Genomic DNA, 23,093 nt, shown 5'->3' on the forward strand with positions numbered 1-23,093 from the left:
GGACCAGAGGTGATTTTACATTAATGGATGCATTCATGCAGAGTTTATCTTGATAGTGACGGCGTTCATTAATTTACACATACAGATATTTTTTATATATGTAGTCAATATTATGGGTTTACAGCTTGGACTCTGTTGCTGCTCAGGCCACAACAAACATCCCAGGTGCATGCAGACAGGTGTGAATATACCCACCTGTGACGCAGTGCACGTACAATAGTGAGGTGGTGTCTTGCAAAGGATGTGTGCAGCAGCTCAGATGGGAGTGAAAACAGCGTTACTAACCTGTGTAACAAGTATTTTTACTTTTATTTTACTGACTTTTGTTTATTAGAAACCAGATATGATGAGACTTTCAGGTCTCAGTCATCTTAAATATCAATTTCAAAGAGATGATTTAATTATTAAAGACGTAAATATTTTGTTAAACTGGTAAAATATCAGCTCACCTTCAAAGTCACAAAGAGAAAGAAATAATGCAAGAGTTTAAACTCTGATATAGCTGTACTACTGCTGTTACTCAAGTCTGCAAAATGTGACGTCAGAGAAGTACTTCACTTTAAGTATTTATCACCTGTAGTAGCTGATTCTCAGAAAGCATGGCTCTTCTTTGATCATATGACCAGAGCGACCATGGCCCAGCCCTCTCTAACCTCTCCACAACAACACACTGAGTTGGAAAAATCTAATCAGCAGTGCCGGGGTTTGAAGTCACTGGAATGCAAATTGAAAATTAAGGTGCACTTCCTTAATCTGCTGTTCTAATCCAGCTTGAAAAAGGAGGTAAAAAAAGAAAGAAAAAGGAAAAATCCGTAGGAAGGGCTTCATTAATTATACACAAAAAGAGGAACTACAAAAGAGAGCCTGGTCTTTGAAGATACTGAGCACTAAATGTCACTCGCAGCCTTTGAAGCTCTCGACTGCTTTTGTCTCTCACTCTCCTCCACATGAAACATGGTGCAGCAGAGAAACACTGCCAGCACCGAAGAGGGACATTTTAACTCGGGGGTACACACCCTTAAGAAAGAAGAAAGATATGAAGTCCAAGTGAGCATTACCACAATGGTGCAAGGGTAAAACTTCAGTTCTGTGCTGACAAGCGTCCACCAGGATGTTTAATAAGCTCGGTCACATAAACCAACGTAACATCCACAGCATCTGATGCAGCAGGAGGGGAGTTTATCTGGTCACCAAGTCACTTGGTTAAAAATGTACCCAGCCAGGGTCAATACAGGGGTTTGTTTTAACACAGTGTCTCAGTGATAGTATACAAATAACAACTGTATCAGCAACACGTGGATACTAGGTGAAGTTTAACACACCCTCACTGATACAAATGGGATGGACAGAATAACAGAAACACCTGTGGGTACAACACAACTGCCCAATCCGCAGCCTCCAAAATGACCCTATAGTTAAATCAACACCTCTCTAAAAGTCTTTCAACAAAAACTGCCCAGTCTAACTTCATAAAGGGAGGATTTACTTCAGGACTGTTGAATTAGACTGCTTTAGGTGGAGCTAATAAAGTTGCAACTGAGCGGATTTCACTTCAGAACAAATAATGGCACCAAACGGACAGTTCAATCGATGCCCCAATCTCAAGAGCAGCATCCTAGTGTGGCTAAAAATGTGTTCTTGTGAGTACAAACTAGCCTCTGAAACAGCACCTGGCATTATCCAAGACTAATGTAAATGCTCCATGTTCAAGAGGTAATTTCACAGCTGTCACTGGCAGGAAAAATCTGAAATAGCTGACTGATGTTACCAACGAATTCAGGAACAAAAAATAAAATGACTGCGTTTTTTTGGGACTACATTTATTGCAGGTTTTCCGGACTGTTCTCTAGTTCTGCAGTGCAGGAGGAACCTAACATAACATAACTTACTGCATTTCTGCTGCTGAAGACCAAAACCTACAGTGGGTTATTCTGTTTCTCAGTATCCAGAAAATGATTGAGTAATCCATGTTTGATGCTCCATAGTGAGCGATCAAGATCAAATTATTGTTTAGTTTGATCTTTGCATGAGACAAACAGAAAATATTTGTTTTAACAGAAGGACTAACTGAGGCCACTTTCTCTGACCCTTTATCCAGCTAAAGACATTACATGGGACTAGTTTCCCCATATGGGATAAATAGGATGCTCAGTGTTAAGTTGTAAGTGAGGCCCCTAAGGACTAAAGTAGAATAACAGAACAGTGCAGATGTCTAGGGAACTGGAGATAATCAGCAACAAGAACAACATATTTCTGTTTTAGGTGGAGATTGAGTTTTTAAGGCCCTTTGGGGTTTGAGTGTGTCATTGGCACAGACTCTTCTGTCTTGGTGCAGGTTCTATAGTTTTGTATGTGACATTAAACTATGTGGACCGTTGGAGAACCACAGGTAATCAGCGAAAGAATGTTTGGTGCCCTTGCTGTGTTTTTAGTGTAACTTTTCTATGTTGTGACCGTGATAAATACAGTTTAATTCACAGTCAGTGTATTCAGGCGGCAACAATCTGAGATGGATATCCAACAAACTAAAAGTTCTCCTCATGGGGAGACGTGAGGTAATAGGAAAGTGTTTGATTATTAAACGGACGAACTGAATCTTTTAAGGTCTTGTGATTCTAATTAAAGAAACCAAATAAATGAGCGCCAAAATATATAAATCCTGTAGAAACAATGCACAGGGGAACGTGTAGAGCCTGAATAATCTGTTTAACAGACTTTCCGTAATGACGAAGCTGCACGAGGATGTTTATACAAGCAACATATTTCTAATTTATGAGACAACAGGATGTAAATGCCCCAGTTCAAACTAAAAATCTGCCTGTGACAGATTTTGTAAACTATCAGTTCTATCCCAGCGCTGTTCTTAAAATATTGATCTAATTCTCTCAAATGAGCGTGATTCCAAATTCATCTCAAACCAGCCCTTAATAGGCAGCTCCATCCTCACCCTGCTCTATTTTCCACTGCAGGCAGAACCATGCAAAGCCAAATCTTCATTAGTCATTCGGCTCTTTTCTATTCTCTCCTCAGCAGTCTCCCCTTTTCCACCCTCTCTCTTTGTAGGGAGAAAGGCATCATGTGAAAAGGGAGAGAGAGGCTGAGAGGAGAGAGGCAGACTAAGAGAACAAGACTGGGAGACAGAAATTGAGGGGAACAGGGGGCACTTGAGTGCAGTTGTAATCAAGGCCTGTGCGCTCAAGAGGGGCCAATCAATCCAGCTGTCTGGCTCTACATCTCATCAGGCATCTTGAAGATGGCTAAAAATGAGCTGCTGGGTCCAGGCGGCCTCCTCAGGCCACTGAGAAAGTGCGAGCAACAGGCGGCTGCAGTCAGGAGTCTGTAATAACTGCAGCAGAGGACACGGCCATCCTCAAAGTCTGATCTGCAGTCAAAGTGCAAAGAAAATGACTCGCCTCCTGCCGAGAGAAAAGTGTTTACAGCTACAGAGAGTGCATTGTTTAGTGTTAGAGATGTCATGGTAAATACTCAGGCAGGTAAACTGCAGCCTCAAAAATCAAGAGCAATCAACTCATTTCAATGAAATCACCGTGATTAGGGGAGTTAACTAGAGTTCAACTTTGGTGAACGCTGACGCCGACTGATTGCAACTGTCCTGAAAGTGCCGGCCTTGGAGAGAATGGGGAGCTGGATGTGCTCAAACAAAGCAAGCTATCATCGCACGCCATCCAACCCCGCTCTGCCAAATGAGAAACAACATCAACAGAGCGTTCATCTTTATATCCACCCTTAAACCACAAAAAAAAAAAGCAACGGCAGCCTCTGCACGACCTGCAGCTCTATTGTCCTCCCCATTTACATCCATAAGCACAGACTGGACAGACATAACTCTCGCAAACTAAAGCCTTTAAATTGATCAAGTGCTGAAATGAACACTGGTCGAAAACACTTTCAACAAAAGCTGAACATTATCACCTTCATGAAGAGGGGATGTAGTACAGTGCTGTCGTTAATGTGAGCTACAGGTGTGACAAACTGACTCTTTAATAATAACATGTATATTTTATTTCATTTTATTTAATTATGTCACATTTACATCACTGCTACTCTGCAATATTTCACAATAATCCCCATGTAAACAAGGTTTGCAGTAAATGTCAAAGATGCTAATTTATTACAGTGACTCAAAAAGAAGTTGGCGCTTAGAGAAAACCTGCTGCCTTCATGTCCTCTGATGCCATAATACTGTCTTTGAATATTTCATGATATTACAGGTGTCAGAAAGCTTAAAAAAACAGGAAGATGAAAAAGTGATAATTAGGAGCAGTCATGAGACAGACATGGTCATTAAATCTGAGGATATTAAGAAAATTGTATGAGATGATTTCACTCTCATCCATTGCAGTTTAAAAAATGTATGTTAAATTATTCAGCTGTAGTGCTAACAAGTTTTTGGGGAGGTCCAGGTCTGTTCTTCCGTTCAGCTGGGATTACAGAGTTAGTGGGATATCAATTATATGTAATGCAGTAAGATTTAAATTAGATTATAAATAAAATATGAAGCCAAGAGGCACCTTGACATTGTCCCATCATTTTGAATGTAAAAGATAGGGGGCTATTATGGGTCTATTCACATTTAAATTAAAAAGCGCTGTTGGTTCTAGTGTGTTGCAGGTGCGTATCCATGGATTCAGGGGTAGTGAGACCAGATCCCTTTTATCTAACGGTGTCTGTTTCCAGTCCAAGGACTGACACTTGTTTGCTGAAAAGCAGCTACACAAACAGCACAAACGCCAAATCATTGGAAAGTGTGAGAGCTGCAGCAGAGTTTAGCACTCCCACATCTCACGTACAGTATTCTCACAGAAAAAAATGCTGCAGCACCACCAACCGAGGCCCTCTCCCCCCACCACCGCTCTATGGCTGAGGGGATGATGTAAAAGCGATGCAAGCGCGAAGCCAGCTCTGCTACAAGGTGGCCATCTGGGAGAGGGCTGCCAACCTTGCAGTGAACGTCAGGAGCTGAGGACAACTCACACAGACCGTGCCAGCTGCAGGAGTGGGAGAGAGGGGTTGGCAGTGCCAGCAGGCCGGTGCCAGTGACGGGGAAATCATGCCTATGGGTTGGCTGCCTGGCTGAGTGGCTGGCAGGGCGGCTGCACGGTTGGCTCAAGGATCACGTTGCACCGCTGTGCAAACTCGAGCTCGGCACAACACCTGTGTCCTCCCCCCCCCCCCCCCTCTCTTCCCATCCCTCCCCTTCGCTCAGCGGCAGGACTCACAGATGCTCACAAAGCTCCAGAGGACAGCGCACAGCTCCCCGCTCCCTCTGAAGTCAGCCCAAAATAACCACAGGTGACTGTTCGGCAGGGGGCGGGGCTTTTTAAAACTTGGACGAGGCATCGGGCAATTCGCAAATCGCCTCCGAGCTCTGACGACAAGCGAAGAGATAAAAAAACGCTGTGCGGTGTCACAGCAAATTGCATCACTAAACACCAGCACACCCCTCATGGTTCTCTCTCACTCTCACCGTATTTTGATTATTTTGTTTAGCAACAGGTGAGAGAAACTTCTAAGAATTGATTAGCCTTCGGCGTGCAATGAAAACTGATTAGCAGGTGAACTGAAATGAAGTTAACTCAAATAGATTTGCCTGCTCCCGAAGGGCACACAGACCGCTGGATGGATCCCAGTGCCAGAGCTGTTTCCAATGCAATCAATCCAGCAATCACTGGGAACAATTAACGCAGTTCCACGCAGTGATGGCGGTGACACAAAATCAGTCAGTGGGGTAACTAATGACAGCACGTATGGATAGGTTGTCAAAAATCACCATTAAACTTTTTTCTCTCTTCGCGAGCACGAATATGGCTGAAACACAGAAGTCACACCTGAGACGTAAGGAAATAATGATGATCTGTGGCTCAAGAGTCGCTGCCTTTTACTCAGCACCTACATCTGAATCTAGATTCAAAAAACACAGCAGTTATGTGTTTTTATAGTAAATAGTGAATGTAAATACAGGACAAGTAGAAGGCCCCCTTGGGAGAGAGCCGATGTCAAGACAGCATAACAGAGTCGACGATTTCCAGGCTGCAATTTTCAGAGGAATGGTAATGGCGATAATGATGATGATGATGATGGTGATGATGATGACGACGACCTTTGAAAGGCAGTGTTAGAGAAGCACTAGGCATCTATGTGAGATAACTTTAAATTGTCCATAATCACAGGATCTGAGAGTGTAGAAGCTGACAAAGTCACACAAAGTCACACATCCAGGAGTGGAGGAACGCACAAACTTATCCACAAAGATCTGAACAATTTGACAACATTACTTAGGGATAATTATGCATATATTTCCTTGCTTTGTTATGTCACACAAACACCAGCCAGGAGCTGGTGCTGCAAGAGGAAAGAAGGGGGACTTGACTACAGTCTGAGGTCCGAGGGTCTGCACATCAATAACACAGCGAAGTGAAGTAGATGAAACACATTACTTTGACCTAAAGAGCTCAGTAATTACATTTGGCATTTTGACAAGTGTTTAGCAGCAGTGAAGGTCAGTCCTGTCAGCATACAAGATCTATGCTAATTCGCTCAGATGAAAGAAAACGGCGAGACAAAAAAAAAAAAAAAAAAAAAATCGAGCGAAGGAAAGAAAAGGCCCAGATGCGACTGACACCTCTGTAAAAGTAAGTGAAACCCTGTGAAACCCTCAGCCATCGGGATCTGGACCAGCAGCCAATGAACGAGTCGCACTTCTTACTCAGTGCCACGTCATCATCACAGAGAGAGTCAATGAAGAATTCTGAGTTTGTAGTGGAGACAGGTATCAATTCTGCCCACTACTACTGCTACTACTGCTACTACTACTCAGAGATATCTTACTGTACACCTGCTGCTGGGTCAGTTTTGCAGCAATTAAACAAGCACGCACACACATCCCGCTTTCATTACCCCAAAGACGCGTTTGCTACAAAAACAAAACTCTCTTTTGATTGATGTTTGACCAAGACAGGAATGATTAGCATTTACTGCCACTTCTATAAAGGATGTTTCATTAATTAGCATGTAAATGAAGCTTCTCTCTTCCATCTCTCCGGGGGGGACAATGTCTTTTTAACTTATTAAAGTGATAGTGACCTCTCTGGCAGAAAATTATTTACATGTCAACACACAAATCAAACCTCAGAAGCGACATCAACTGACTGAGCAACCAGCCTTTGTCTGCTGATAACAATGACGGGTTAGTTTATTTGGAGAAAAGAGGGAGGAGTGTGAAACCGACCACTAGTAGAAGCAACTGTCCTAACCGTCCATAATCCCTCCAGCTTTTGGGCATGTGTGAGTATCTTCAAAATGTGAAGTATGATTAGCATGTATGCAAACACAAGTCCTGCTGGGATAAAAAAGTAGAAGTCAAACGAACAGCCGGTGCAGGGATAAGACTATTTCAGCTGCTCTCCTCCTGCTTTAAGTGCTAATTGAGCTGCCCGCTGTCCTGACCCTGACCCGGGGCCTATTCATGGGGTCCCGTTCTCACGGCCGTGACGCACCACTGGAAGTAGCCTCTGGGTCCCCCGCCCACACTCAGCCAGACAATGAGGGTCACCACCTCACTGCCCACCATCTTGACACCCACCCCCAAGTTTGACAATGGCCCCCGGTGGCCCCAGAGTCCCTCACAATGGGTGGATGCACGTGACAGAAGTGGTAACGTGGCTTCTTAAAATGCAACACCAGGTCTGGTCGGCCTGGTGTTGCATTAATCGGACCTTTTGGCACCGAGGAGCCGGGGTCAGAATCGATCTGGTGTAAGAAAGAGATGAGGTTCAAACTGGACGCCTGCGACGCTTCACGTTTAGTGTTAAATAACAAAATCAGAGATTTCACAGAATAGGAAGTCACACTTAACTCCCAACTTCTCATCCTATACAAAGTAAATTGTACATTTCCAACCAATTCTAGATACAGAACATATCGTCTTATTATCACATCATTATTTGACCAACTACAGTATTAAAGTGCTGCTCAGATGTTAATGCATCAGTAACAAAACCCTACTGCTGCTGCTGCCGTGATAATAATATGTAAATCTAACATTACAGATTAGTAAATGAATGGTGGATTACATGCTATGAACTAATATATTCAGCCCATATTAAAATACCTACATGCATCTTACATTTGTTTGGACTGATTATGATACAGCCTACACACTTGACAGACCTCACGTGTTACAGGTAACGAGGGGTCGACTGTGAAACAGCATTTGTCCGATATTTGATAGATAAGCACCATCCAACTTGAAAAGAAATATAATGACTAGTCTTATTTCTTCAACATGACGAAAACATATGAAACTTGGAACATTTTCTGTGTAGTTTGGTTTATACATTGTGGATAAAAGCACTGGCAAAATCACTTATTCAGACACGAGGGAGCTTTACAGCTGAAAGACAGGATGATGCCACAGTGACAGGATCCTCAGGTTTGAGTAAATGTGTTTCACTCCATCTCCTTTTTATTCAGTAATCTCAGATTTTCATTTCAAATTCGTAGGTTTCATTTAGTGTTTGTAGACCTTCTTTACACATCATCAGTATTAGAACCCTCTCTGAGAGCCATGTATATATAAAATACTATAATACAGCAAAACAGTTCACTGACTACGTTAAAGAATCTGAAGTCTTCCACCATAATTCCTTCTTGAAGTATTCCTCTGGAAAGCATTGATGTCTCACTGATGTGTTCACAAAGATATTGTTGATAAAACTGAATTATTTTTTAACACAGTTGCCAAAAGTGTTTCTCCCGAACACACAAGTTTGTGACAGAAGAGATGGACGTCCAATCTTGGGCATCCGCTGCCGAGCGGCTATAAATGATGACAAAACGACGTCATTACAATGGCTGTGTAAAGTTTAATGTTTCAGAAAAGCACTATAAAGCCCGGCCAGGGGGGATAATGTACGCTTTGGGATGGATTGGTATTCTAGTTGAATATGACAAACGACACTTTAAAGACGGCCCGCCCACACTATTGCACTTTAGCTGAGAGGACGCCATATTTCATTTCTAGCACGTTCTGTCAAATGTTTGCATTAATAACAATCGAGGCTCATTCGTGACCCTGCAGAGCCAGCAGGAGCAGCAGGCGGGAAATGAGAACGCCAACAATAGCACTTAAAAACAGAAGAGAAGCTGTTGCATAATCAGTGAGTATATGTGTGTGTGTGTGTCTGTGTGTGTTTGTGTGTGTGTGTGTGTGTGTGTGTGTGCGCGGGAGGTGAGGTGCAATTATCAAGCAGGGATAAGATGCTAGGAAAAAAATAGACATAGAGATACTAATGTAAGTTATTTTGACAGGGCCAATTGTGTGTGTGTGTGTGTGTGTGTGTGTGTGTGTGTGGTGTTCATCTAGAATTGGGCTCAGGGAATATCAGGATTGTTCCCTCTCTCTGGACTGACAGCTTGGCTAATGGCAAACATTCCTCCTCTCTTTATTCCCCACTTCATCAACACCCTCGCCTCATTACCGTGAGTCACACTGAAGCCCCTAAGACACACACACACACACACACACACACACACACCTTCACAATACCTTTAGTGCTGGATTGCACACTCTAAGATTATTACAGTCCCTGTCCATGTGACAGCACAGGCAGGACTGAGCCATTTTGATTTGGAGGATCATGAGAAACTGTCTGAAGCAAAAAGAAAGAAATATAAAATGCAGAGGACTGATCACGGTGTCTCTTGTCTTTCTTCAGTATTGGTTTTGATAACAATCACAATATGACGTTTACAAGAGACTCAGGTTTACCTTGCTGCTGGTTCATATGATCACCAGCAAGACGAGAGTGGCAGAGCAATTTATCCGTCTCGTTACCGCGTCACTTTGCATTTATCACCATTTTTACAATAACTACTATGCACTTTAAGTTGCACACATGGCAGGTCGTGCTATTTAGCAGCTTTACATGCAGCATGCAAACATGCTTGGGTTCCTTAAATCAGTCAAAGGTTTCCAAAATCCCACTTTGCTGTTCAGATGCAGAAACATAATAAGGATTGCAGCTATAAAAGAAGAGTGGATGTAAACAGACTGAATGTGATGCAGCTAAGTCAGGAAAAATACTGACACTGTCTCATGAAGCGATAACTTGTTTCACAAAGGCAGCAATGCAATTAGTCTGAGTTAAACTGAATTTAACTGTGATATTTGTTGCTTGTCATCTTTCTGATTGACACTGGTTGCTGCTTTCATAGGGTCATGTTCAGTTCACGCTTTTCCATTTTACCACTATTATATTTGCAACATGTTTTAACCGTATCTAGCACAAACAGCTCATGATGAGGGTGTGATCTATGATCGTAACTCTATAATCCCGAACAATGACTCTCTCACTTTTTTTGATTAACATTCTTCAATCAGTGAGGCCTTACAAATACTGAGGCAGTGATGAATATATTAGTTTTCCAAGTTGGGTGCAATCAGCTCTGGTCTATAACTAGAAAAAAATCAGGTTTCAGATTTTGGGATTTTGAATCTGGACTAATTTGAGCAGAGAAACCCAATGTAGCTGGATCTGAAGTCCATTAGGGTCTGGAAACGATCTGGAAACAAGCATTTAAGGAAAACAGAAAGTGTTTGATGTGATAAGGCAGCAGGGCTGTGTGGACTTTTTACGTCAGGATTACTTTGCCTGTGAAGATACCCTTTTTTCCCAAAAGTCCAGGTCCCTGTTTCATATGGTTTGCTGTCTTGATAAGTCAGACTGGTGGGTAGTTACTTAACTGGTTTTGCTTATGGGATTAATGAACTGACTAATTTCTCAAACGCAAAAACATTCCTGGTTGTGTCTCTTTTTCTAGCCCGTTGGTTCGGCATGCATCCAGCTTTCCAATGGATTTCCACTATGGAGTCAAATATGGCTGCTTGGAGATTTGTCACAAAACAGAAATCCCTGCTGGCTTCCCATCAAAACAGGCCAATACCAAATACTTAGCCAACGTAAACCAAAGTAAACACAAAGGAATAGAAAAACCTTCTCTATGGTGCCGGTGTGGGTATGGCAGAAACACTCGGTGGCAGAAAAAACAACACATATTTTGCTGAGGAGTTTTGAAACATGTTCATCTGGGGCCTCAGGTGCAGCAGCAAACGAATGATAATGGCCTGTCTTTCTCTCTGTCAGTAAAAAGACAACATTACTCAGCCAAGGAGAACCTACCAGCCACTTTGGCCACATCTGCAGTGCTGACGTTCAGAGCGTTCGGACTCACTTTGAAGGTCACAGCAGGCCCCACCACCCTGTAAAACACACACACACACACACACACACACACACACACACACACACACACACACACACACACACACACACACACACAGTTAGTAGGTTCACATCCTCAGCATCTATTTTCCATGGCAGCAAGATGAAGAGGAGAGAGAAAGAGACTTGTGCTTATGAAAGCGCAGCCGTACGTGACACCTGAAAAAAGAAAAAGCTTTAACCTGTGGCAATCCCCATCACCACTGCTAGACAAGTTCTTGAATCTCAATGTAACACGGCCGGCAGCGTTTAAGCATGCTGGGAAATGAAGACAGGACGACTTCAGTCATCAACAAGAGGACGCTCTGATTCGTGATTCTCCGATGAGCAAATGCATTTCCATGCAGCTTAGTTTATGACACATTTGCATTGAGATCGCCACGCATATTAAGGTGATGGATATAAATTGAGGGTGACATGAACTGGAGCAACAACAAAAAAAATAAAATAAAGGCAGGAAGACAGACAACGTGTGCAGAAAAGGGACAGAAAGACAGAAAGACAGCTGTATTGCTTTTCTAAGTGCTTTTCTCAACCCCCCCCCCCCCCCTCCTCCGTCCATCCAACATTCATGCCACTAAAGCAGCTTGAATTGAAAGACTGAGCAGAGACGGGGAGAAGCTGGGTGGTCAGAGGCACAGCGGAGTCTCCCAGTGTGATTAACCTTTTGTTTTTCCTACTGTAATCCAGACAAGCAGGAAGATATATTACCAGCTCCCCCCTGCAGGATGCATTGTGGGCCGCTATAGGAAGCGACTGCTACTGTAACTCCTCTATTATAAAACACGGTGACATCATTAACAGAGCAGGTTGTATCCTCGAGCTGCTGGCTGGGAAAAAAATAAATAAATAACACGCTGAAAATGTTTTCAGGGATTCAGAAGTGGTTTTTGTTTCAGGTTGATGGATTTTAATTGCTGCGCTTTCATTGTGGGTTTTTGAGTGTGTGCAGGCTGTGAGGTCTGGGCCTCTTCAGGTTCAGTATAAAAGATATTTAAAAATTTGAGTAATTAAAATAAAGAAAAAGAAAAATGTAAAATACTGTGTCTGTGTTTTCTCAGTTTATCCCTTTTTAAAATTTGTCCTTTTGCCTGTAAAAGTGTGGTTATTATGAAACTAAATGAAGTTATATTGAAAAGCATTCAAAGAGCTTTCCTCGTCTGGATATTTCAACAAACCCACACCATTTTTCTGATCAACACGTCTTTCATTAGTCCATCCAGGAGGAGTGTGTGGAGGCGCTGGGCGTCCGGTAAAAACCACTCAAGTGTTTTCAAACCTTTGGATAAACAGCCCTAACGCTTGACGTTCCCAGCCGTGAATTTTTTTTTTAACTGTTATTGTGGGTTTTTAATTGGGTTTCATGGGCCCTGAGGTCAGTGTTTCAAAGAAAAAACACAAACAGCACCAAACTCACATTCGCCGGGTTTTTATGGAGCACTAATGCTACACCATTCTAACATTTAAGGTGCAATAACAAACTAATTAGACTGGGTCAAATTAATGATCCCCAAGGGGAAACTTGGTGAATAAAAGAAAACAAGTGTGTCACAATTGTTATGAATTTTACTGTGCACTGCTCTGGTCCATACTTCACCTGCTGCATTCCACATAATATCTGTTCTGGAGTCTCATTTAAGAGTAAACTGAGCCACCAAACAGACAGAAATTACCCAAAGCCAGAGACTCAGCCAGTTTGTGTGAGGAGCTCCACACGTCAGCTCATTTTTCTGACCATTATTTCTCCCCCAAGGTATAAAGCCGATATATTTGTCACATCTATGAAGTGATTCATCAGCCGGTGCAGGCAAAGTCTCCGTGTGTGATGAGGAAGGAAAATCACTCATGTTCAGTTGATCACATATCCATCTGTCGGCCTCTGCCACCCGAGGCAGCTCCTGCACAAAGACACCACGTCGACTCTGAACCTCGTAAATAACCTCGTCACTCACAGGCCACAGAAGCTCACGGGACGTTATTTCTCCATCGTCTGTTGCTCATGTTTATCACTTGGTAAGAAAAAAACAAAACACTAGAACTATATGGCACGTTACTGTGCACATGATGATACATATTAATAAACCTGAAGCCTTCAATGCAAAAATGATCTTATCTGGTATTGAGTAGTTACTAAATGAATCAGCTGTCTTGTCTTTTCGCTGATCTACATATTTGTATTGCAGTTTTCTAACATTTTGAACCCACTTCAAAAATCCTTTAAACTGGATTTAGAAAAGTACAATCTGATATTATTGACCTTTGGCAGTTTTTAATCTAACATCAGCGTGATTATAACTGATTGCAGGGGGAAAAAATAGTACAGCGGTGATGTTTGCTGTGCTAAACTGAAATAAAACATCCTGGCATCTGAAAATGTGACAGCGACGCTGACGCTGTGATTGACAACAGAAAAAATCCTGTTATGTTTAAAAGAGATGAAATGTTGGAAGTGACACCACCTTTATAGACTTTGTCGTCAGACGTGGGTTTAAAGCGTTGAGGAAAACTATTCTTCAAAACACAGTGGAAATAAAATGTAGGTAATTTTTTTTAATACAGCCTTTTACTTAGGAACCCATATGAATGAAAATACTAAACCCCTACATTGATTTTACAGAACAATGATTATTTCAGATTAGTTCAGGGATTCTCTGCTTCTAGACAAACTGAGAACATTTTGATATTATCCCATACAGACTCTAAATACAGTAAATAATCAGAAATGATCTATTTCTCTAAAAAAAATCTACTTATTCAATCTGTTTTAGTATAATTTTCATCACTTCAGTGAAGCTGTGGGATCAAGTCCTCTTCAAATGTGGGACTAGATGAGGTTTTATGCACAGCAGCTGATCGTGGAGCAGAAAAACTGCACGTATGTTGTGATTTGTGCCAGAATGACATGAAATGAAGTAGGACTGAAAGCAGATTTCTTGTTTCGATAGCAAAGAAACACGTACGACTCATGACTGGGACTAGAGGACTAAAAAGAAAAAAGATGTAGATTTTTGCAGCGTTCACACCTTCAGCCTTATCAGACACCCAGCCCATCATCCTCACATTCATCCAGCTCAGGCCCACTCTCTCCTCCTAGTGGAGACTCTTTGATATGACCCTTCAGCTCAGACAGACATTACATCACCTCAACCCTCCTGTTTCAAAAAAAAAAAAAAAATCTGTCTACTCTCAGTGATGGTTACGCAACAGGCATCATTATTCGGCGGCCGACGACCGTCAGAGGCTCGGCGAAGCCGCCCACACTAACGCTTCCCTCCCGCCTGCCGCTTCGCCCTCGACCACTATCAGGCCACCGCGGCAGCTAAAAACAGGCCGTTTTGCTGAAAGCGCTCACCGTCAGTATTATCTAATCAGTATTGAATTGTTCCAAATGAAATGTAAGGGTGTGAGTCACTCTCCAGGTTTGTTTTGTGTCCTGGCACACTGTGTAGGCCCATTTTCATGATTCATATGATGCCAGTGTGCAGGTTTTGCTGCAGGCTGGCTGAACCTGCGCCGCTCTCCGGCTTTGGCCCCATGAGGAGACTGCTAGGAAAAGGAAGTTGTGCTGTCTTTTCAGTGGCTAAGGTTGCACAGGGCACTAACTACTTCATCCAGAGACATTTCTGTGGCTGTAATATGCTAATCTGGTGCCACAGTGTGAGGTGGAAGGTTGAGATGCCTGGAGTGTTGCTGCCTGGCAAAGAGATGAAGCGGAGCGACTGGGACGCAGGATAATTGTACGGGCAGGAAAGCAGAGAAGACACATGTACAGCTATGCCCTTATACAGTACTTTCAGATCAGAAACACTCGACTTTGCATGGACACTTGTGTGTTTCTATGCAGATATTTCAGAAATTAGCACAGAAACAATTTTTAATCCAAAGCAGTTTTTAACGATAGACATCAATTCACAGCTAAGGGTACGTTGGTACTGTATACATGTGCTTATTTTATTTCTCTGTATTTTACATTATTTTAGGGTCAAAGGCTTTTCCCTCAATTTTCACTGTGGTTCTTGATTTGACCAGAAGAGGTTAGGCTGGGTCGTATGACTGATGTGATCTTGTTACTCCAGACCATAAAACTCTTCCTGAAATTATCCAACGTTTTCTGAGAAGAACCGTGAGACCTGAAGCTTCACCATCAGACTGATCAAGACCAGATCAGATCATCGATAAAGATGGTATCAAGACGAATTAGCTGCTGGAGCGTCTGTGGCCGCTGTGGGGCAGAGCTGGATGCTGGGACAAGCCGCTCTCAACTCACTTCTAGATTCACACTTTAAGTTTTTATAGTCACTGACTGTAGTAAAAATGCACAATAATGTTGGAAAATTAGGGATATTACCATAGTTTGTGTTGGGACTAGCTCAGCAAAGGTTAGACCTGATTCTGCCTCTAACTTTATACGATGGTGTTTGGTTTATTATACTGTAGCTTAAACTGTGCCACACTTTTTAATTTACTTTTTTCAATTTCTTTTTTTTTCTTTTTTAACTGTCTTGAGTTCAGTACTACTCCTGAAATTTAAGGTTAAAGGAGAAGAAAAGCTGTTGGTGACGGGCGGGCACAGCGTTAAAAGCCAGAGGCAGTCTGGGTAAATCCGGACTGCTGGCAGGCTCAGTGTCAATCTGAAGCTTTTGTCTCTGGGCTCAGTTATTCTGATGACGCTGACTGCTGCTGTCACAGTGGTGAGGAGCCAGGCGGCCTTGGAAAATAAGCGTGGCACCTCTGACAAATTGTCAAGGCGGCTCCCCCTGCTGGGCTTTCACTGCGCTTGCAACAAAACAGAGACCCCCCTCGCTCTCTCTGCACCTATATCTCTCTCCCTCTGTCACTCCGCCGCTTTCTCTGCCTCCAATCCATCACTCTCCCCAGTGTATAGCTCCGTCTTTCATTCCCAGAATAGGAGAACAAAGACAAAAGTTGCATTAGAACAGGAGAACAGTACGGGCCACCCAGGGACTCAATACAGCAGCCGCAGTGGTGGGGGCGGACAGTGTGTGTGTGTGTGTGTGTGTGTGTGTGTGTGTGTGTGTGTGTGTGTGTGCACACGTGTGGGAGAGTCTCACGACCTCGAGCTACCCAATCCGCACCTGTCCGTGCACATTCACACTTATGTACACAAATTGTGAATTCTTCCTCGTTCTCTGCTCCAATTCAGCTCAAGTTCAATTCAGTGTAGAAGTTGTTTCTCTTGCTGCATGAGAACCTCAGTACACGTGCACACAACAGGATCTGGATTAAAATGAAGGCACTGGCGCTTTCTATCCGTTTAACAGAGTAAAACCTTTAACCAGCTGCAGCAGAGACACATCACCACTTTGACGACTGTCATTACAAAAATATAACACTTGAACAGCAAACAGGGTAACAGATAAATCATCCATTGACATCCTGATCTCAGAAAGTAGAAATCACTACATACAGGATGTGTTCGTGTTGACGGGGAGTTATCTTGTCTGCCGATATAAAATCAAAGAGTGAACTTTATCATTTCGGGCGCTCGGGTGTCAATTACATTTGTACATTTGAAATCTACCAATTGTAAAGAAAAAGTACTTCTGCATTTTTGTTTTGCTTTGATTTGCCACCATGCACAGCTTTATTATTTTCCACCGGGCTGCTAAGTGGTGCATTGTGGTACCATCGTCTCCATTACGCACCACACTCAGAAACTTTGAGAGTGTACTTCACTGTTTTTCCACAGCAAACAAAACCACTTATTTAAAACACAAGGTTAGAATTAGCATTAAGGGGGGGGGGGGGTACAAATGACATACATGACCAAGAAAAAATTCAAAAGTATTGATTTGACTTTCTAAGTCTTCAAATAATTAAATGACACCTTGATTTTATGGTTTGATCCTCCCACCGTAGGTCAGACTGGACGCGATATTTGTGGCTGTAGACATTTGAGAGAAAAGGTGTTTGTGTGTTGACGTCAGAGCAAAACAAAACAACAGTCAAGCAGCTGTAGGAAAGGACGAGTAAGGAAACACTTCGAGGGGGAAGACACAGACGAGCTGCAGTGTTCGGTTTAATGGGTTTGATTGTCTTTTTTTTTGCAATTAGCAAGTGCCGGGAAGACTAGCATCATATTGTGGATGGTGTTCGGGTATGTGTATGAGGTACGTGGGCACTAACATGATCAACTTTCACATTTTAATACCAGAAGTAAAAAAGTTAACTGCAGTTTGTTACAGCGTGGTGTTAGTTTCAGTTTTGGCCTTAATTACTGGCAGCTCTACTTTCTCTGTACTCTCACTGAAAGAAACATGGTGACGTCACTAAAATGAATTGTGTCAGATGTGCGTGACTAACCACAAACATCTGGCACATCTGGAAGAGAAAACAACCCTCATCGCAGGCTGCAGGGCACAGTTCAACCAAGTAATGATTAGAAATACTTTGTGAAAGGTAGAAAGTATTAATGTACTAATGACACACTAATTACTGCATTTTCCTTCACGTCACTCAGACATTTGAGGTGGAGAAAGTTCTGTGAACCCTAATGTGACAGCGACCTCTGGGCCTGAACAGCCGCCATCATCAAGGAAAACGAAGCTTATAGAGTCACGTTAGAGGAAAACGTCGGTGCGAGAAGTCGGGCAGGACAATAAGTCCAGAACTTCAGGTAAACTACAATAGATGCTGCAGAATGACCTGAAGACAGGTGTCCACCACAGACCTGGTCCCCCTGAAGACGCAGGTCTGAGCCACAGGTGCAGCTCGTTTCAGGTTGTTAGTGTCAAATAAATGTCTGACCGGTTGATAACTTTTTCCACCAGCACTGTCAATACATAATGAGTGTGTTCAGTAAAGACATATAAGGTACACACACACACATGTAGATACTGGCTGTAAACCCCAGCAGTGTGCTCCACTGCAGCAGCAGTTCGCTGCATTAAAAATGTTCCCAACACACTGCAAAGTCACCTGCAGGGGGAAGATACAGCTGCAAGTCTGGGAAGGGACAGACAGAGAGGAGGCAGAAACAGATCAAGACAAAGTAAGAAAGCAGCAGATTGAAGGAGGAACTGAGAAACGACTGAGAGGAGCAGATAACGACAGAGGACGAGTGAGAGACGGTAGACGACACAGAGAGAGAGAGGGTTCAGGCGGAGTTCAGGCTCATTAATAAATGATTGCAGTTAGCAGCAGCTCGACTCCAACATGTCAATAACGTGGACGTGCACCCTCATTGCTGTCTTTCTCCTCCAGAGCAGGAGAAAATGTTGACAGAATGAAAATAAGGCAACGTCCTTGGATCCCTACTCTGTAAGGGCAATGTTTTCTCTTCCTATTCGCACTTCTGATTTTAACGGCTGGTGCCACTGGAAAATTTCTCCGTTTTGATCCCACCGGTTTGCCCTCTCTCATCTGACATGCTGGGGGGGTAACTGTGGAGGAGGCGATGCTGCTCATCTTCTACGGGGAATATCTAAAGAGTTCCAGCATGTGATGCAGGCCCTTTGAGAAAATTGCCACCCACTCGAGCCTACAGGTAGAAAATGGTTGTTGTGAACATAAAGAACACTACGGACATCTATAGCCCTCTGATTCTGTGGTATTTCTAGTCAGAGGGTAGAGTCATTTTTAAATTACAGAGATAAACCTGGCTTTTTTTTTTTTTTTCTTTTACAAATGTTATTCCTAATTTAATTCCAATGCTTGGCCGTCTGACAGCTGGCAGGGCTACATATCCACAGGCGCTGTTACATTACAGGGCAAAGGGAGAAAGACATTAGAGCCACTGAAATACTGTTTTAGTGTCCTGAACACACTGTACACAGTGCGTGTGTGTGTGTGTGTGTGGGTGTGTGTGTGTGCTCTGGTTTACTATAGATTGTGTTGGCCTGGCAGTCCACTTACACTGCGAGGACTCGCTTCCATTCAAAGGACTTCCAAGGTGACCTGAACAACTTTAAATGTTTATTTGGAGGTTTAAACTCGGTTTTCTGCTGTGGTTAGTCATGCGCATCTGACGTTCAAGGGCTAAAGAATAAATGTGCTCAATTTAAAGTGCCCAGAGAGAAACTTCTATAAGTTTGAGAGGGTTTGCATTCAATCTAAATTTTCCAGTAAACCTGAATAACACAAGGCTGAAAACTGGCAGCATGTGCTGCTTTGTAACTGTAATACTAAACATTATATAATACATTATCATATAAACACTGTACATTATATAATTACTCATCATGACTCACATTCCTGTTACTGAAAGAGCTACAGGATTACAGAAAAAATAATAATTGTTATGTTTTGGCTCATTTTTCCATTTTCCTGGATCCAAACACAAAGAACATAAAGACGTATATCTGACTGAAACAGTGTTTAAACAGTGTTGACAACTGTAGAATGTGTGAAGGGTTGCTGTTAATTTTAAAAACTACACTAATACTGATGTGAAAATATTATTGCATGATGTGAGATTTGTCGCTTCCAGTGTGCTGTGTTTGAAACAGCTTTTAATTTATTGCCATTTCTCCCCAGGACAGGTGCAGCCTGAGCAGCGTTTCTCAGCAGCGACAGATTATTCAGAGCAGCAGCAAACACACTGCAGGTCTGTGGTTTCAGTGACATCCCACCACACAGCTGGGTAAATGAATGTTTTATACAGCACCGGCTTTACACTCTGTGAGACCAAACACCATCAGAAAGAGCACTGGTGTGTTTTTCTGCCGAAGCGTGGCTGATAAAAAGCAGCTATACGTACGACAGCTCAGAGAAGTCCATCATCTGGATTTTGGCCCTGCGAGCCAGGATCTCCATTAAGTGCAGGCCTTCATCTGTCTGGAGCCCACTGGAGATGGTGAAGAGGAGGCAGGCAGCAAGAGATGAAGAGCGGAGGACAGGAGGGATTGGGGTGAGGAGGTCAGGACAGATAGGGAAGGCAGCGAGAACAAACAGAAAAACAGTTAAAGTCATACATGCCATAAATTAGACAGTATCACTGAATCACACTGTCAAACTCAGGACGACGTTTTTATTCCACGTGTTACAGTATCAGTGCTACCGAGGCTATCTCTCACAGAGAGGACAGTATCTCTGTGAACATGTAAGCATATGGTTTGCCATGCACTGACTAACATAAGAGGATAGATCTTTGATTTGATAAGTTTTCTGTCAGATCCATTAGCTAAACAGTTTAATCTGTAGACAGTCACAGTCACAGCTGGAGCCAGGCTCACAATCGTCACATAATATAATATAATATTTATAAATGAATAGATGTTTTCATTGTTAACTACAATTTCTGCTTTTGACTGTTCGTGCTACATGGAAATTGGGGGCAGTTTGTCGGTGCTAGTTGATAATAATGAAGCACATGCAAACGACTTGTGTTATGTGGAGATGTCAGGCCAACTTAAATTGTTTTGTGTGATAAAGAAAATGTTTTACCATAAAAACTTTAGAATTCACCGCAGCAAAATCCCCCCCCCCCCAAAAAATAAGCTTCGTGCCAAAAACTCCTTCTCTACAGTTTCCACTCGTGCCGACGTTTTTCTGACGGACAATATTACAGCAACACAAGCGAGAAAAGTAATATATAGTAATGTCACACATGAAGACAATGAATGAAAGGGCTGAAAAAACACTTTAGGCTTCCTACAAAAGCTCCCAGGTGAGGTCAGATAGGTGTGAGGGGGAGAGGTGAGAAGTGCAGTTTGGTGGTGAAGAGAATACTGAAGAGGTGAGGAAGGTCGTTGGCAGAAAGCTTGTTATCGTCACTCCCTGCTCCCTCATTTTAAGCTCTTAAGTGTGTGCTGACGAGAAGTGACAAGGTCAGAGCCCAAACACTGACTCTGTTCAGCCTCTTAATAAATGAAATGACTTTGGCAATGTTCCACAATGAGAACGACCTCTGCTGTGTTGTACATGTGGGCTGCCTGGAACTACTTCACCCTGAGGCCTATCCGGTTTACAGTAAATCCACACTATGGACTAAAAACCCAACATCACTTTTACTTTCCATACTTTGTTGATAAGTCACACAGGAGCATATTTAGAAATAAAACTCACTAAACTCTTAAAAAAAAGAAAGAAAAGAAACAGAGGAACACCCAATTAAATGGTCAATTAAAATGCACAGGGTCAGCAGGAAGAGGGGAAGGTTGCTTCGTGTGTGTGTGTGTGTGTGTGTGTGTGTGTGTGTGTGTGTGTGTGTGTGTGTGTCGGGAGATTAAAGCTCAATACCCCAACTCTAAGCTAATTGCTTCCTATCTGCTATGGACTCATCTGACCTCCCTTCAGCTCCCGCTGCTGAATTCAAATGCAGAGGCCTCCAGACACCTGCATGATGCCTGATCCCTCCCTGAACACCAGGCGTCATCTTCATACGACTCCAACAGACAAGATGGGGAAGTAAACAGATAGTCTTGTGCATATTGTGCAAAACACAGACTTTATATATATAAAGTTCATCATGGGAATTACTTTCTCATTTCTCCATCTTTGGTGCTGACACTCGCTGCATTTTCTCTGCACCATTTAACTGATTTTCTCTCTCTCTCTCTGTTTTTTTGGTAATTTGGAGTAACTGACACACTAATCTTTAATCCCCGCCTTGGGTCTTGGCTTTGGGGAGACCTGTGTTTTATAAAGTCACAGAAGTCTTTAAAAACAGACAACAGCTGCATTTGATTTTGTTTTATATCCTAAAACCTTGTATGTGTAAATAGAGGACAAATATTAAACGTGTTCCATAGTTTTCTCTGCTCACAAATGTGCTGGAAAAAGAAGCTGGATCATTTGGTGACAATGAGGGTTTGATAGTAATGAAGACATCCCAGAGTCACATCCAAGATGACGTGAATTGATCACCTTGAATTTCCACATTAGGAGACAGGAAGACATTTAAGATCTGTGTTTGCTCTTCCAAAAAACCACCATGACCTATGAACCATCAATCCATCATCTGTACCCCCTTATTCCTTAACCAGGGTCCCAGGGATCTGCTGGAGCCTATCCCAGCTCTCTTTGGGTGAAAGACAGGGGTCCACCCTGGACAGGTCCCCAGTCCATCACAGGGCCACATAGAGACAAACAACCTCACACAATCACACTCACTCCTATGGGCAATTTAGAGTCACCAATCAACCTGACATACATGTTTTTGGACTGTGGGAGGAAACCAGAGTACCTGGAGAAAACCCACACAAGCACAGGGAGAACATGCAAACTCCACACAGAAAGGCCCCTGATGGGTTTCAAACCAGGAACCTTCTTGCTGTGAGGCAACAGTGCTGACCACTAACCCACCGTGCTGCCCTCTGTACAGTACATATCATATACAGTATCTGAGGAAATCTGCAAGTTGTATAACTTTAACTGATTTTCTCACAATAAGAGCAAATGTCAGGCTGTGGTTGAATCACGGTTAATAAGAAGCTGGATTGCGTATGTATGAAAAGTTTCTGACAGCCGGTGATTTTTCTGCCACTTCCTGAGCAGACAGCAGCCTGAACAGCCCACAGTATGAGTCAGTCCTCCACAGTGCAGAGCAGCTGCTTCAGATCTGACACCGGTGATCACTCTGCCTGCCTGCAGATCCCGAATGCTGATAGCTGCACCAGAGGCTTCAAAGCACTTTTCACATGAGCTGCGCAGCATACAGTGTGTTAGGTAGTGATTCTTTCACATGTGACAGCCTGTAACAGCTGGGGGTTTTTTTTTTTTTGCTCATACAGAGCAGCTTTTGATGAATTTCTGCCTACGTTTCCTGTCGTTCTGCTTAACACATCCTCCTCATAAGGGTCCACTGCTAACAAAATAAAAGCCTGTACT

At 42.8% G+C, this 23,093-nt stretch overlaps 1 protein-coding gene across 1 annotated transcript in view; it reads right to left on the reverse strand.

The window, feature by feature from the left end:
• Window positions 1-23,093, reverse strand: part of LOC113134014 (receptor-type tyrosine-protein phosphatase N2-like) — a 178,509-nt gene that overhangs the window by 106,156 nt on the left and 49,260 nt on the right. Inside the window, exons 10-11 of the mRNA XM_026313186.1 lie at window positions 20,023-20,109; window positions 11,202-11,281 (exon numbers count right to left, since the gene is read on the reverse strand). Coding sequence (XP_026168971.1) covers window positions 11,202-11,281; window positions 20,023-20,109 — 167 coding nt within the window. The remainder of the gene's footprint in view (window positions 1-11,201; window positions 11,282-20,022; window positions 20,110-23,093) is intronic.

This window comes from Mastacembelus armatus, chromosome 17 (genome assembly GCF_900324485.2).
Source record: "Mastacembelus armatus chromosome 17, fMasArm1.2, whole genome shotgun sequence".
NCBI classification, from domain to species: Eukaryota; Metazoa; Chordata; class Actinopteri; order Synbranchiformes; family Mastacembelidae; genus Mastacembelus; species Mastacembelus armatus.